At 41.8% G+C, this 17,448-nt stretch overlaps 1 protein-coding gene across 2 annotated transcripts in view; it reads left to right on the top strand.

Moving 5' to 3' along the window:
- Positions 1-17,448, top strand: part of runx3 (RUNX family transcription factor 3) — a 210,384-nt gene that overhangs the window by 174,502 nt on the left and 18,434 nt on the right. For both annotated transcript variants that reach the window (XM_063034017.1, XM_063034018.1), the window contains one exon: positions 7,698-7,871. In XM_063034017.1, the coding sequence (XP_062890087.1) occupies positions 7,698-7,871 (174 nt within the window). The remainder of the gene's footprint in view (positions 1-7,697; positions 7,872-17,448) is intronic.

Genomic DNA, 17,448 nt, shown 5'->3' with positions numbered 1-17,448 from the left:
TCACAAGTGTAATATAACCTTAAGCAATATGAATTATTGTAGTGTTGGAATGATCCTTTTTTTTTCTTACCCTATATTTGTTAAAGCTGGTAAAAAATGTCTTTCTGAAGCGCAGACACTTTGGCTTTGGGCGGGTTTCTTTTTAAAAGTTGATATTTGGAACATTGTGGGGAGTAGACAGTAGCTGCAGTGTTTAAGCATTGCAGAGTGCAGCCAAGGCAAAGACTTGGCGTGACTGGATCCCTTTCCAAATGGCGCAAGCAGGCCAACTTCAAACATGTGAATAATAATCTATCTGTGACTGCCTCTGTTAGTCGCTGGAAGAGTCTGTTCCCTCCTAAATATTTCTCTGCCTGTTTATGCTAGGTCTTGTGGCTTTTGCGTGTGTTCAATTATGAGCTGGGCATCTGTGTTTGCAGTTTTTTTCAAAAACTGAACATTCTGAAAAATTTCCTGAATAAAAACTTAAAAAAAACAATGCACTATTGGTGCAGTGGTATGAAAATTGCCAAATGGAAGGTTGTTACTGTTAAAACATATTGGTTAAATTTTGGCAAAAGGAGTCAGAAAACTTTATCTTCTTTTTCTAACTGTTGCATGTATACAGCTTTTTGTTGCTGTGCAAATATTACCTCATCCCTATTTTAGATTAAACTACTCCTCCTCAGTGCTGGAAGTACAGACATGTGTCAGAACCAAGTTGCCTTCTATTTTAGGTTTGAGGAACCAGAACTTTTTCCTTTACTGTTGGGGAGCTTCACTGGAAAGCAAGTTTTCAGCCACAAATTCCTGATACTCTGTCAGGAAGTCAAGTGCAAAAAAAAAAGGCGGTTTATAATAATAGCGAACCAAAGAACAACTCTTGGATAAAGTCATCATGATGCCAATACAGTGGGCATTTGCCTGAAGGCATATCTTTCCAGCTGGAGACCTGCAGCTTTCCAACCATGGTTCCTCCCTTTCAACTACTCCTTGGGTGGAAGGATTTAATGGAAACAAGGGACTTTTCACCAGTGATCACTTCATGTCACTTCATCTGGGAGAGCAGCAAGAGTATCCCTCAGCCATTAGGCTCCTGAACCAATGTCATTCACATCAACACTGAACTGATTCCACAATCTATAGACTCACTTTCAGGGCCTCTACAATTCATTTTCTCAATATTATTGATTTATTTATCTACATATCTATATATTGATCTATTTTTGGTGTAAAATTTATTCTTGTACTTACAGAGCTTGTTTTCTTTTGCACATTATTTGCCAGTCTTTGTGTGTAGTTTTTTACCGATCCTGTTTTAGTTCTTTGTTCTACTCTGAATGCCCACAAGAAAATGAATCGTAGGGTCGTTTACGGTGACATACATGCACTTTGATGATAAATTTACTTTGAAATTTGGACTTTGAGATGGAGCTATTTTGTTTTCTGATGCGTACGTGTTCAATGTCCCTCTGTTTGTGTCCTTTGTTCTTCCCCACCGCCACTCTGAAGAGCTCGTAGAGAACTTCAGTAAATTTGCTGAGTCGACTGGCCTGCAGGAACTGCTCTTTGTAGGGATCCATCGTCATTAGGATGCTTTATCCGGTCTGTCATATTTTCTTTAGTTCTCTAGTGAAGAGTGAGTTATTATTGCCCAACGAAGCCAATCATTGCCTGGAGATTCTCACCACTGTCTGTAAGGAATTTATATGTTCTCCCCGTGATCGCTTAGGTTTCGCCCAGTGCTCCAGTTGCCTCCCACAGTCCAAATGTGTACCAGTTGGTAGGTTAATTGGTCATTGTAAATTGTCCCATGATTAGGCTAGGGTTCAATCGGGGGTTACTGGACTTGAAGAGCCAGAGTGGCCTATTCCGCACTGTATCTCAATAAATAAAAATAAACTAAAAATCATGGCTGTACTTTTGACTTTGTGTATAGTCCAAGACAATTACATTGCAAACTTCAGTGTGCATTTACTATGATTACTGTTGTTTTTATCTGTTTTGAAGACCATCATCATCATCATTATGTGCTGTGTTGCATGACATGGGTGATCATGGTCTGCATGACCATGATTGTTCTTGACAAATTTTTCTACAGAAGTGGTTTGCCATTGTCTTCTTCTGGGCAGTGTCTTCACAAGATGGGTGACCCCAGCCATTATCAATACTCTTCAGAGACTGTATGCCTGGCATCAGTGGTCACATAACCAGGAATTGCGATGTGCACCAGCTGCTCATAGGACCATCCACCACCTGCTCTCATGGCTTCACATGACCCTGATGGGGGTGGAGGGGGGAGGTTAAGCAGGTGCTACACCTTGCCCAAGGGTGACCTGCGGGTTAGCGGAGAGAAGGACTTACTTACACCTCCTTTGCTAGAGAGATATCGCCGCCCCGTTGGCTAGATTTTGAAGATCATTAAATATAAATGCTATTGTTACTTAACCTGCGGAAGCACAACCTAAGGAAAGTAGTAAATATCTGAAGTCAGCTATGAGTTTTGTTACTTTATTACAAAAGAGCGATACATGAAGGGTTAATTAAAAAATCAAACTAATTGCCTGAATTTTCCATTGCTTTTCTGAAGGAAAGTAACTCCTGTCAAAGAAGTGTGATTGATGTCAATTGTGCGTATTTGCCTTCAGTTTGGATCAGACATAAGCACCGGCCCGCTGCCTCCTTAAAGCAAGCTGGGAAATTGTATGTCTGCGTTCCCAGATCTTGTTGCTAGATGATAGGAAGTTTAATTCAGTTTACATTTCTAAGATAAGATTCAAGCTAAAGAGAAAGGTGCATGCTGGGACATCGGAGGACAAATAAAAACAAAGACTCTATTCAGAAAGCTGCCAGACTTTCAGCATATGAGCGTAAAAATATTTTCTGTTATGTTGTATCTTGTCACATTAGGAATTTTCAAAACATGCCACACAATGAATTAATTACTTTGAAGTACAGAGACTGTTGGAGAGAAAATTGCTGTCACCAGCCTACAGTGTGACTAAGAGTTTGTCTACTTTATTTGTGGATTTAGACAACGTATTTCTAAACTCCCATTATTGGAGCTTTACTGTCCCCTTCAAGAAACATTTATTCTTAAATTGCTAACTGATCTTTCAAATCACTGTTGGCAGAGCCACTTCAAATTAAACTATGTTGTGATCGTCAATATATTAAGGTTTGCAAGTTAGGATTAGTTGTAAGTACTTAATTTCATCTCATGCCCAGACAGATTCTTCTGCACATTAATTCTCAATTAACACGTTCCTCAGGTTGTTGCCTTGCTTAGTCTCATAGCTTTAAGGATGGGCAGGAAAGTACATCGACTTTTAAGTTGATCGTTTAAAGGCTGTCAGTGAAACGTTTTATGGCAGACGCTGGGCACATTTACAGTGCAAGAACTTTCAAAGAGATTTTTTTGTCGCTTTTCATCTTTCAGCCGCATAAAGATAAGACGTGGCTTTTGCCAGCTCTGATCCTGGTGTAACTGCTTCACAACTGCCAAATATGTTCAGAAGTAGACATGACTGTGCTCTGCATCCCCAGAATCTGCTGTACTGTGGCAAAATGTAACTGCTTTTTGATCCAGTTTGGCTCTGAGTAATTCAGAATGATTGCAGCTGTAGTTGTTCAAAAGATATTGCTTTGAGAGTTATACCTGCACTGTGCAGTATTACTAATCCAAATGAACCCAGAAAGGCTAAGCTCTAGATGACCAGGTCCAACAGATAAGTGGCTTACTGAATCGGTGAGCTTTGTTAATCAAAGACTTGGAAATTCAGAGCAAGAAAATGGATTTTTCTTTTGGCTGAAAGGATTTCCTGGTCAAAGTAGACCAGACAGGAAATTCAGTCAGGTACTCTTGGAAATGAACCACATTTGTGTCGGTGACATCTTTCCTGCAGTAGATAGACACCTAAAGCCCTCAGTCCCAGACAGGGCTTGCTTGGAGCATCGTGGGGGTGGGGGGGGGAGGGTGTGAAATTCAAACTCAGGGTTCTGATGCTCATATCAGAATCAGGTTTAACATCATCGGCATATGTCGTGAAACTTATTGTTAAATGGCAGCGGTACATTGCAATAGTTAATAATAAAAACTGTAACTTACATATAGGCATCCGTTAGGCTCATGAGACCATGGATTTGCGCCTTGGAAGGTTTCCAGGCCACAGGCCTGGGCAAGGCTGGACCAGCAGTTGCCCATGCTGCAAGTCTCCCCTCTCCACGCCACCGATGTTGCCCAAGGGAAGGGCATTAGGACCCATACAGCTTGGCACTGGTGTTGTCGCAGAGCAATGTGTGGTTAAGTGCCTTGCTCAAGGACACACACGCTGCCTCAGTCAAGGCTCGAACTAACGACCTTCAACTCACTAGAGGAACACCTTAACCACTTGGCCATGCGCCAAGTGGTTAAATTACATACACTATATATACATATTATAGTCAGGTTTCAGAAAGCAGTGTTTTCTTGGCTGAATTGTGATTTAAAGGGGCCTTCCTGAGTTCACTTCAGCCTGGTGCTAGGAACCTGATTTGGATGGGCCCCTATTCATTCATGAACTTACCCATTCTCCTTGTTGCTCCCCTTGCTCACTTCTCTTCTGTTCATCAATCACCCACAGGCTCATACTTTTAAGGTATTCACTTTCCCCTAATTCTCCACACCACCCCCTCCCCCCAGTTTTCAGTCATCCAATGAAATCTCCTCTTTCCAGCCTCTGATCTTCCAACTCCCAACAACCAAACCTCTGACAAGGATTATCACACCTTCTACCTCACTGTAGACACATTTCTTCAAACCTACACATCTAGGCTTCATTCTCCTGCTCTAACTTCCTTGCATTCAGCCGTGGCCTTGCCTTACCTTTGTTATAGGGTTCATTCAGCAGTTCTTGAGACCTCTATGAGGCAATAAAGGCTTGGATTTTTCAGGCCTGCCTTACAGGCCTGAAGAGAGATATCTGGTCACTGACAATTTCCCAGCATGCACATTCAGAAACTACCCCACTGCTCCCAACATGACCTCTGCTCGTTTGGATAGCACAATATCTCATTGGCACCTATTTTGAAATTGCCTTTAATAAGTATTTTAATTTGTGAGAGTGAAGACGTCCCAAATGTCACAGTAATCCGGCTGTCTCTTTCTGTAACAGAAATAACCCACCTGTTCAGAGCTCTTGTGATTCTAGATTCCCATTGCATGATTGACTTCAAAATGGAATTGGAAGCATGCCAGTTAAAGTCATAGAGTCATAGAAAATTACAGCACAGAAATCAGCCCTTCAGCCCATCTTGTCAATGCTGAATCTTTAAGCTGCCTAGTCCCATCAACCTGCACCGGGATCGTAGCCCTCCATAACCCCTTCCATACATGTACCTATCCAAACTTCTCTTAAACATTGAAATCGATCTCACATGCACCACTTGCACTGGCAGCTCGTTCCACACTCTCAACACCCTCTGAGTGAAGAAGTTTCCCTTCATGTTCTCCTTAAACCTTTCACCTTTCACCCTTAACACATGACCTCCAGTTGTAGTCCCACCCAACCTCAGTGGAAAAACCTGCTTGTTAAAACTAATTGGTATAAAATAAAATTACCACTACCATACTCTTAATAGTAAGTTTTCACAAGGCAAAATCCTTGAAGAAACATAGCAGTCGAAGTCCACATCAATACATTTTCATTGTTCAACAACTAAAATCTAAACATCAACAATAAATTGCTAACTATGGATGGTACTCTATTGCTTGTAGTCCTGCTTTAAAGAGAAAAGTAATGTCCCAGTCTGATTCGAATGGCCAGTGGTTGATGTTATAGTGTTAACTTACTCTTGGGCCTAACAGTAAAGGTTTTATTAGAAGCTCTCAAAACTGGTGAATCTATCCATAGTTTTGGGAAACAGGGCACTGTACTGTTCTCAGGTGCTGTGACTTCTGCAGAAGTATTATGGGAAAACTGGAAAAAATATTTAGAGTAGAATGACTCGTGAAATTAGTTTACTAAAAACTTTAACAATAGGATGTAACAACTGCTGCTCTTTAGAACCATAAAAAACTTTCTGTGTGCAGATAAGTATCGCAGAATGCTTTTGTCAGGAATAGACTAAAATAAAAATCAGCTTTGCCTTCCAGTGTCTACGTGTTGTGCGTTTTAACATCTGTACAGATGTTGATCATTTGTGTCGATACTGGTTCAAAATTAGAAGTATGAAAGATGTTTATTACAATGCATTTAAGAAATTGAATACCATTTTCTTTTCATTTAGAAATAAAGCCAATAAGGCAATATAGTATTCACATTGGAATAAATGGTTTTATTTTGGGAGACAGCAGAGAAAAGGGACTTCTGGTACTTTGAGCCCCACCACCCAGCAACCCTGATTTAATCCCAGTCTAACCGCGGGTCAATTTACAATGACCAATTAACTTACCCGGTACATCTTTGGATTGTGGGAGGAAACAGGAAACCCATGCATCCCAGGGGCGAACATACAGAGACCCCTTACAGAAGAAGTCAGGATTGAGCGCGAACTCCAACGCCCCGAGCTGTAAGAGCATCGTGCTGACCGCTACGCTACCATGACGCCCTCGCTGAAGAATCTCAGTTACACTGACTGAATTTTATAGGCTCAGTTGATCATTCTTTAAGGCAGTCAGTGATAAGGCTATAGTTTTGGCGGGATAATCAGTGCGTTCCCAAAGTGCTCATGGTCAACTGCGAGTTTAGTTCAAAGAGTGCTGTGAAGCTAATTGTTTTACATGGATGGCCTTTGTCCACCTTTGTTGTATAGTTTCTTTGGTTCCCTGGTGCACCAGCAGAGGGAGCTGTTTGTTAATGTTACACCGGGCCTGTTTTGCACCCTACCACCCAGTGCTGTCAAAAAGGCCATTTTGAATGACAGGATTATCATGTCAGATTCAGAATCAGAATCAGGTTTAATATCGCTGGCATATATCGTGAAATTTGTTGTTATGCAGCAGCAGCACACAATCGTAAAAACTGTGAAGTACAGTATGAAGTATATCTATATTTTAAAAGCTAAATTGAATAAGTAGGTGCAAAAAGAGGGGGAAAAAAGTAGTGAGGTAGTGTTCATGGGTGCAGTGGCCATTTAGAAATCTGATGGCGGACGGGAAGAAGCTGTTCCTGAATCGCTGAGTGTGCGCCTCCAAGCTCCTGTACTTCTTCCCTGATGGTAGCAATGAGAACAAGGCATGTCCTGGGTGATGGGGGTCCTTAACAATGGATGCTGCCTTTTTGAGGCACCGATCCTTAAAGTTGTCCTGGACGCTGGGGAGGCTGGTGCCCATGATGGAGCTGACTGAGTTCACAACTTTCTGCAGCTTATTTCAGCAGAACCCGTGCAGCCCCATACCAGATGGTGATGCAGTCAGTTAGAATGCTCTCCACGGTACATCTGTAGATCATTGTGAAGCCAGTTCAGATGCATGTTGTTCAACTAAAGCCAACAAAACCTCTTTAATGTTTGCATCTCTAATTACTAGTACATCACCAAGTGATGGTGCACTGTCTGATCCTCACCAACCCCATTCTTTTGCCTCTTGTGAGGAAAAGTTCCTCCTTTTACTAAGATTTATTTATTAACTGTGGTAAAGGAAGATTAACTGGTTGAGGCAAAGGAGAGTTGGACAACCATGAGGGAAAAACTGAAGAAGTGAAAACAGTTTTAATTGATTACTTTTGCTTCTATTGCAGGGCACAGACAAAAGCTTGAAGACCAGACAAAACCTAACACCATTTTCTCAGACCGTTTGAGTGAGTTGGAACGATACCGGCAGACGGCAATGAGGGTTGGTCCGTCAGCTCCGAGCCCAAGACCATTGAATGTGCCGAGCCACTTCAGTCCACCAACCCAAACGCAGATCCAGGGTGAGTGGAATACGAAAACCAGGAAACAACTCCAAAAAAATCCTCAAAGCTGTAAAAAATTATAATTCCTATTCTGTATTTCATAGAATCATAGTGGAGAGAGCACAGGAGAGATTCACCCAGATGTTGCCTGAAGGATGTAATGTTAAGGCTTTATAAAGCATTGGTGAGGCTTCACTTGGAGTATTGTGAGTAATTTTGGGCCCCTTATCTCAGAAAGAATGTGCTTACATTGTAGAAGGCTCAAAGGAGGTTCACAGAAATGATTCCAGGATTGAAAGGCTTATCATATGAGGAGCGTTTGATGGTTCAGGGCCTATACTCACTGGAATTCAAATGAATGAAGGGGGATCTCTTTGAAACATGTCAAGCATTGAAAGGCCTCGATTTAGATAGATTGGTTCCTATGGTAGGGGAGTCTCAGACCAGAGGACACAGTTTCAGAATAGAGGGACATCCATTCGGAGCGGAGATGAGGAGGAAGTTCTTTAGCCAGAGAATGATGAATCTGTGAATTTTCATTGCCACAGGCAACTGTGGAGGCCTAGTCATTGTCTATACTTAAGGCAGAGGTTGACAGATTCTTGATTAGTCAGGGCATGAAGGGATACGGGGAGGTGGCAGGAGACTGGGTCTGAGAAGGAAAATGGATCAGACATGATGGAATGTCATCTCAGACTCAATGGGCCGAAAGCTCTAATTCTGCTCCTATATCTTATGAAATTGAAGGGTTTTAGTTATGGGGAGTTACCGACTTGTTCTTTCCTGGAGTGAAGAAGATTAAGACCTGATAGGGTATACAAAATAATGAAAGAGAGATAGTCACAAACAATGTTCCTGGTATTAGATACAACAGGAGAAAGGTTTATGGCAGAGGAAGGAAATTTAAAGAGGATCAGAAGGGAGTATTTCTAAAAATTGAGTAATTAAGATCAGGAACATGCTGCTAGAGGGAATTGTGGAATTAGATGCAGTAGAGTCCAATTAGTTGAGTTCAAGTTGAATTGTCACCCATGAATACAGCAAACGAAATGCATTCCTCAAGGGCCAAGGTACAAAACACAGTACCAGCAGTCATACACAGCGCAAAGCACATATAAGACAGCAGTAAGTCCCACAAAAATATAATAAAGCCCAAGTCCCTGAGTGTCAGGTCCTGTGGATAATAGATGAATAGACGTCGTCCGCAAGATCAAGCCCGCAGCAGTCTGGAAGCGAATGCAATCCAGCTTGTTGGGTCAGCCGCCAACCCTGCACGGTCACACCACTTCCAGCATCTCCTCCGCCGGGAGGCTGTAACAAGAAGCCTAGTCCACGCTGCACCCGAGGGCACGCAGCTCCCTCCGCCGTCAGTCTCGCCAATAAATCACTGGACCGGACTTGCCGTATCCTCCGTGACCAGCGCCCAGCAGGGTCTCGCGATCACAAGAAAAGCATCCAACACAATCACTCGCTGTGAAGGCCGCGTGCCGCCTTCGAGCGCCAGCTCCGACGCCATTCCGTAGCAATGTCCGCACCGAGTCCCACTCCTTCGCTATCGAGCAACTTGCTTATGGGGTATACCTGCAGCACCTGAAGTTCTTAATATCCAGCGGTGGCTTGTGATCGTCAAAAAAGAGATGTTCAAAAAAGAGAGTAGGAATGTGGATAGGCACTTAAATAGGCCAGGTATAGAAGGATATGGACTTAACATGGGCCAGTGGGATTAGTGCAGACAGGCAAAGAGGTTGGCATGGACGTAGAGAGCAAAGGCCCTGATTTTTATGCTATACCTCTTCACGTTTTCAGCTCATTAGTTCACGTCTCTTGCTCACCCATTGGATAATGTGATCTTAATGACAATATTTTCTCCGTAAACAAAGAAGCGGTGTACAAGAGCATGGAATTGTGTTGAATCTTTATTGAACTAGGTTGCAGCTGAAGCACTGGGCCCAGTCCTGGCCACGACAGTTTAGGAAGGGTGCCAAGGCACTGGAGAGGCTGCAGGAAAGATGTGCAAAAAAATGGTTTCAGGGTTGATCCGTTTGGCAAAGTTGGGGTGTAAAGCAGGCTAGGAGGAGCTTTGATGGAGGTGAGGCATTCAGAAACGTAAATTAAACCACGAGTGGTTGTTCCCATTAGTCAATGGTTTAATGGTCAAGAGTCACAGATTTAAAGTCGAGGCATTGTGGGCCAAAGGGCCTGTGCCTATGTTGAACTGTTTTTGTGATACAGGGAACAGGTACACTGTGAGTAATGATGGTAAGGGTAGTGGAAACACGATTACTTGGGACTTTCAAAAGGAAATGCTTTGGCTAGCTATCTATCTATTTATCGTGATACAGCACAGAATAGGCCTTTTTGGCACATCCAGCCAAAGCGCTCAGCGACTCCCAATTTAACCCAAGTCTGATCACAGGACAGTTTACAATGACCAATTAATGGGACAACCTAGGGGCAGTCCAGCAAGTTGTTGGACTGCAGAAGCACCCGGAGAAAACCTCCGTCATTCCAGAGGGGGGAAATATGGACTCATTACAGATGATGTCGGAATTGAACTCTGAACTCCAATGAGATTTAACATCGTCATGCTGACCACTACACTACTGTGGCGCCCTTGGGAAGAAGTCGTTTACTAGGCCTAGGGCAAGAACAGGGAATGTGACTGACTAAATTGTTCTACTGACAGCTGACTTGAGCTCAATGAGTGAAATTGTTCTATAATTCCATGATAAAAACTGTTTATTCTAGTCAGAAGCTTTGACATACCCTGAATGACATGCCTGATCTTTACCCCCTTACCCAACTGCACGGCTGTCTCTGCAACTCGGCCTATGTTTAGATTCATATTGGCGTCTTGTGATAGTACTTGATCCAGTTTTGTTGGGCTGGCGTAACACAAACGTATCAGGTCCAGCTGAATTGGAAAACCACTCCTGTTAGGCAGAACAAGAGCTGAAAGCAGCTCAGAGCCCCCAACCAAGCCTTCTTGAGATTTTTTTAGACCAGTGCTTACTGAACAACATCAGACTGTATCTCAGAAGCAATGCATAATACACTCATTGTTCTAGCTCCTACTGATAGACGTCAACAATAGATCACCATTATTGATGACTTCCAGACATCCTTAGTAAACCCAGCTAGGTTATCAGTTTTGGAACAATATACTGTATATCATTTATGGCTCTTTGACTATTAAAGAAAAGACACAAAATGAGTTCATTATAATGAGCCATCTATTTAACCTGCATTCATGTTAAGTGCAATTCAGTGACACGGCACTTGGCCATTTATGTAGCCAGTACCTCTGGGTGGCGGGGTGGAGATACGTATCTACCAAAGGAGGTGTAAGGCAATCCTCCCTTCTGCTAGCCTGCAGGTCACCCTTGGGCAAGGTGTAGCACCTGCTTAGCCCCCACCCCACTGATCAGGGTCAGGTGAATCCATGGGAGCAGGTGGTGGATGGTCGTATGAGCAGCTGGTGCATGTCACAAGCCTTGCTTATGCGACCACTGACAGCAGGCAGACAATCGCTGAAGAGTATTGATAATGGCTAGGGTCACCCGTCTAGTAAAGACACTGCCCAGAAGAAGGCAATGGCAAACCACTTCTGTAAAAAAAGAATTGCCAAGAACAATCATGGTCAAAACCATAATCAACCACATCATATGACATGCAATATAATGATGATCTCAGTAGTACCTTGGATCAGAAATCTTCTGCAGCTTAATTGTTAGAATGCAACAGATTATTGATTATTTGTGTAGTTAGTCATAGAAAAAAATCATTGAAAACTACAGAATAGGAACAGGCCCTTTGGTCTATCTAGTCTATGCCAAACCATTTACTCCCATTGACCTACATCAGGACCATAGCTCTCCATACCCCTACCATCCACGTACCTATCCAAACTTCTCTTAATGTTTAAATCAAACTCACGTGTACCACTTGCACTGGCAGCCTGTTCCACACTCACACAATCCTCTTGAGTGAAGAAGTTTCCCCTTAACCCATGACCTCTGGTTGTCATTGCACCCAACCTCAGTGGAAGTGCAGAAAGCCTGCTTGCATTTACCCTATTTATGCCCCTCATAAGTTACTCATGCACTTTACAGAAAGCTGAATATTATTCAATAAAAAAGCCAAATCATAGAATATCTTAATCCTTTTTTGAATCTGTATGGATTTGCATTATGAATTAAATTAAGTAAAAAATGAAAATTGTCATCCTTTACTTAGCTTAGAAGTTCCATCCAGAAATTAACAAAGTGGTTTCAGGAAAGTCTTTCAAAATAATATAAGGGATAATGTCAAAAATGAAGCTAATGCCTAATCGTTGTTGATAAACGCATTTCCAATCTAAATGCAAAATGGCGATAAAAGAATGCCCGGTATTTAGTTGGGTAATCCTGAATTCAAAGCAGAAGTGTACTTCTCTCTTCAAGAATGCAAGCCAGGATCAGGAGTTCTCAAATGATAGACCGCTCACAATCTCAGAGTATCTTTACGACCCGCAAACGCAGCCTCATTATGCATAATAAAGATGTTTCATTATTCTGAACTGGAGAATATATTTCCCTTTCCTGTATTCCTGACCAAATTATCACATCTAGAAAATATTTAAAGTTCTGCTTGAAAACAGTTTGAGACTTTAATGATATCAGAGTACACAGCTTATTCTAAAGAATATTTTAAAATAGCCTTGATATAGACAAGATTGAAAAGAGGTGGCAGCTGACTAATTTATGATCTCCATTTTAACCTGCTTTCTAGTACTGCTGGATCTTGTAAAATCTTATTATTCATGATACAAATCCCCTCTTGCAATTAAATAAAATACACACACACAGATAAGCAGCATTTATGCACTAAGTGCAAGAGTGTTATTGTTGATTCGGAGATAAATTGGTAATGGAATGCATGCTTAACAACTCAAACCCTCGTTACTATTCTCACCCATCTAGTAATACACTCCCACACAAGCATTTTTACTTAACGGCAAGTACACCTCCCTTGTTACTTTTCCAGTCAGAGCAATTAAGCAGAAGGTGGAGATCAGACCAATTTATTTTTGCATTACAAAACAAACTCAGAGCATTCCTTTTATGAAGCAATCCAAAAGAGAAAAGGCAAAATGATTTCACAAGATGAGCCATTTACCACCCACCTTAATGACAAAGCAGAGCTGCCACATTTATCCCAATGAGCCTTCCTTCTGTGGCATTATGAAAACGTAAATTATGTGGTGTTACAATGTGGCTTCTCATTTCATGGAAGTACAACAATCAAGTAGATGACACCCAACGGGGTCCTTTACACAGAATGCCTGTTTACATATTGTTTAGGTACTTGAGTCCGGTTGCGACTGTGTTTCTTCATACTGCAGATAAATGAGTGGGTGGCAAAGTTAGTGCTTATTGTTAAAAACAGGATGCTGGGAATATCCAAAAGGTCAGGTACTATCTTCATAGAGAGAAGCAGGGTTCATCTGTCAGGTCAGTGACCTTTCTTCAGATGAGACATCAGCTCTCTGTATTTTTTTTCTATGGATGCTCTCAATTTGCTCTCAATCTTTCTGCCCTTGCCTAACTACCATTGATAGCTGTGAAGGAGAAACATAGAGTCAGAAAATTACAGCACTGAAACAGGCCCTTCGAGCTATTCACTCCCTCCTGAACCATTTAATCTGCCTCGTCCCATCGACCTGCACCAGGACCATAGCCCTCCATAACCCCTACCAACCATGCACCTATCCAATCTTCTCTTAAACATTGAAATCAAAATCACATCCACCACTAGCTCGTTCCACACTCTCACCACTCTCATGAGTGAAGAAGCTCCCCCTCATGTTCCCTTAAACATTTCACCTTTCACCCTTAACCCATGACCTCTAGTTGTAGTCCGGCCCATTCTCAGTGGAAAGAGGCTCCTTGCATTTAACCTATCTATACCCCTGATAATCTTGTATATCAAATCTTCCTTCAATCTAATGCATTGTCAGGAATAAAGTTCTAACCTGTTCAATCTTTATTGATAACTCAGGTCTTTCAGTCCCGGCAACATCCTTGTAAATTTTCTCTGTACTCTTTCAATCTTCTTTACATTATTTATATCTTTACTGTAGAGATTGGTAAGGCCAAATTTGGAGTATTGTGTACAGTTCTGGTCACCGAATTATAGGAAAGATGTCAACAAAGTAGAGAGAGTACAGAGAAGATTTACTAGAATGTTACCTAGAATGTTACCTGGGTTTCATCACCTAAGTTACAGAGAAAGGTTGAACAAGTTGGGTCTTTATTCTTTGGAACATAAAAGGTTGAGGGGGGGGGTCTTGATAGAGGTATTTAAAATTATGAGGGGGATAGATAGAGTTGACATGGATGGGCTTTTTCCATTGAGAGAAGGGGAGATTCAAACAAGAGGACGTGAGTTGAGAGTTAAAGGGCAAAAGTTTAGGGTTAACATGAGGGGGAACTTCTTTACTCAGAGAGTGGTAGCTGTGTGGAATGAGCTTCCAGCAGAAGTGGTTGAGGCAGGTTCGATATTGTCATTTAAAGTTAAATTGGATAGATATATGGACAGGAAAGGAATGGAGGGTTATGGGCTGAGTGCAGGTTGGTGGGACTAGGTGAGAGTAAGCGTTCGGCACGGTCTAGAGGGGCCGAGATGGCCTGTTTCTGTGCTGTAATTGTTCTATGGTTATATATATATGTTTGTTTATGTATACATATATAGATTGGTTATATTTATATATATTTATTGATTTCTCTTTCTCTCTTTCTAGATCTATATGGTATAGATGGATAGAGAGAGACAGAAATTGATAAATATAGGTATATAAATATAATTAATCTATATATTACACGCTGGGTATATACACCTGGTCAATGTTGATGAAAACAGTTCCGGTCTAAACTCAGAATACAGAATGGCAACAGAAGAACAGAACACCCAGCACTGAGTTGGTTAGCCCTGAAATCTATATATCCACACATCATTTTACCAACCATTGTCCTTCCATCAAGTGGCCACAACAGGAAGTGAAGCAGACAACATGTGAGGGAATGGGAAAGCACGCAGGTTCAAAAGACTGCACAAGATACTTTAGATGCAAGAAACACAAAGCATGTACATTAATGCTGGAAATACTTGGCAGATTATGTAGCAGTGGAAGAGAAAGTCTCCAGAGGTTGAAAATGGTGGGGAGGGGGAACTGCAAATGGTGGCTTACTCCAGTTGCCGGTCAGCGTGTCAGGCAATGCCTGTAGAAAAAGAACAGAATTAATGTTTCAGAGTGAAAGCCATTTGTCAGAATCAGGAGAGAGAGAAAAAATAAGTTCGTTTTCAGTTGCCGAGAGGGTGGAGAAGAGTGTACATCAGATGGATAAGGCTAGGGTTACTATGTTGATGAGGTTATCTGTTTGTTTACTTAAAAGATGGAGGTGCCACCTGACCTATTATATATCACCAGCACTTTCTGTTCTTAACTTTATGGTAGATAGTAAGGTTCTCCAAAAGGATGGAATGCTTTCCCTGTAGTCCTAACCTCATGTATTATCAACAAAGCCAAAGTTGGCTGAAACTGTGTAATGTTCTGTTCAAATCGCATCTTTTACTGGCAAATAGAGTAGTACAGTGGTGGTGTCACTGCCTGACTGTGCCAGAGACCAGAGTTCAATCCTGCCCTCTGATGCTGCCTGTGTGAACTTCGCACTTCGTTCCTGTGTCAGTTTCCTCCAAGTGCCAAGATTTCCTCCCACAGCCCAAAGCCGTTTGTGTTGGTAGTTTAATGGGCTGCTAGAGTGAACGTGAGGCATAGCAGATGAAAATGAGGGAAGGAAGATAAACAAGGGGATTACTTTTGGATTAGTGTAAATGGGCAGTGATGGTTGGCAAGGACCGGGCGGGTTGAAGTTTTGTTTCTCTGCTTTACGTCTCTATGACTGTCTTCCGCGCATTGAGACAGTCTCAGTTAAGAGCTTGTTCAGCAAAAATTATTTCTAATATAATAGGAAACAACAACTAAAATTTGTGCAAATTCGATTTAAAAGGAAGGGATTGAGTGGTGATGTTCTCATGGCATAAATATATAGATACAGATAAATAAACAAAGTTAACGGATCTGAATAAAAAAGCCTTTCAGAACCTTGGAAGATTCAAAAGCACGTTGCATCCAGTTAGGTGATTTGAAGTCTAGTTTTTGCAATGAATACGAGACTAATTTGCAACACCAAGCTCTCAAAGAACCTCAAGGATGTAGTGACCAGATATTTAATCTAAGACACCCAGGGCGCCTCTCCTTAAAGGATTGTCATGGGATCATTTATGTTGACCGAAGAGTGTGGATGGATTTTTCTCAGTGAAGAAACAAATCCATATGTGAAAACGGTTGTAATATTGGAAGGCCAGCCTAGATTAGGCGCTGTTATGCAAGATCTGAACCCACAGCTCTCTGACTCAACACTGTGGTACTTGAGGATAGGACCAGGGAGTGACATTTATATCAATTAAGTGTGGCAAAACTCACTGTATCATGGTTTTTGACCACAGACTGGGAAGTTGTTCTAGATCGTCCCAGATTTATAGCGTCGCACAAAATCATTGCTCTGTTGGTTACTGTGTGATCCCACAACTTCTTGTTGAATATAAAATCTTGCCCGGAGCATAACCAAATAAGACGAAACCTATGGAAAATTGGTGTGGGCTGTAAGGTGGGGTTAGCATCTGGCTGCATACGTTAATTGTGCAGTTATTCAGAGTAATGACTGTAAATGGTGCTAATAATAATTTACGGCTTCCTTAGATTAATAACTTTCCCCTTATATCGTCTACTAACTGAATAAGCAGAGAAGGCTTCTTTGCAAAATATCGACAGTGCCTGTGCTCTTTTGTGTTCAAATATAAAACTGTTAAATATAAAATGTCCTGAGTTAAATTTAGGAAGCACAACGAAGTCTGCTTTTTCAAGGCTCACAATGTACATATGCTTCATTGCAGCATACAGTAATGTTCTACTTATTTGTAGCTATTATAACCTACTCCGGGCTTTGTGTCTGCGAGCTCTGTGTGTTGAACTGAGGTTGAGGCTGTGTGTCTCGTTCTGAACGCTGCTGCTTACTTTTATTGTTTGCACGATTCGTGTGTTTTTTTCTCTCTCTTTGCGCTGGGTGTTTCTTAGTCTTTTTTTAATGGGTCCTTTCGGGTTTCTTGTTTTGTGGCTGCCTGTAAGGAGATTAACCTCAAGGTTGTATAATTTATACATACTTTCATAACATATGTACTTTGAACTTCGGAGTTTATTCTTGTATAGAAATCTGTTTTGGCAATCACCATCTATCAAGGGTAGAGCATCATCAGCATACAAAGCCTGTTATGCCACTGGTGTTTAGGGCAGTAATGAAGGTCCTCCATCTCCATCTGACCTTGGCCATCTTCTCTATTGTGCTCCAGGTGTGGCACAGGCTCCTCATTTCTGCCTCTGTGGTACGGCACCAAGTTGTCTTTGGTCTGCCGCATTTCCTCGGCCCTCCAGGGGTCAAATGAAGTGCTGTCTCGATGATAGAGTTGGCCTCTCTTCTCATCTCGTGCCCAATCCATC

The sequence above is a fragment of the Mobula hypostoma genome, chromosome 26, assembly GCF_963921235.1.
Source record: "Mobula hypostoma chromosome 26, sMobHyp1.1, whole genome shotgun sequence".
In the NCBI taxonomy this organism is placed as follows: domain Eukaryota; kingdom Metazoa; phylum Chordata; class Chondrichthyes; order Myliobatiformes; family Myliobatidae; genus Mobula; species Mobula hypostoma.
This window is presented reverse-complemented; position numbering and strand designations above follow the sequence as displayed.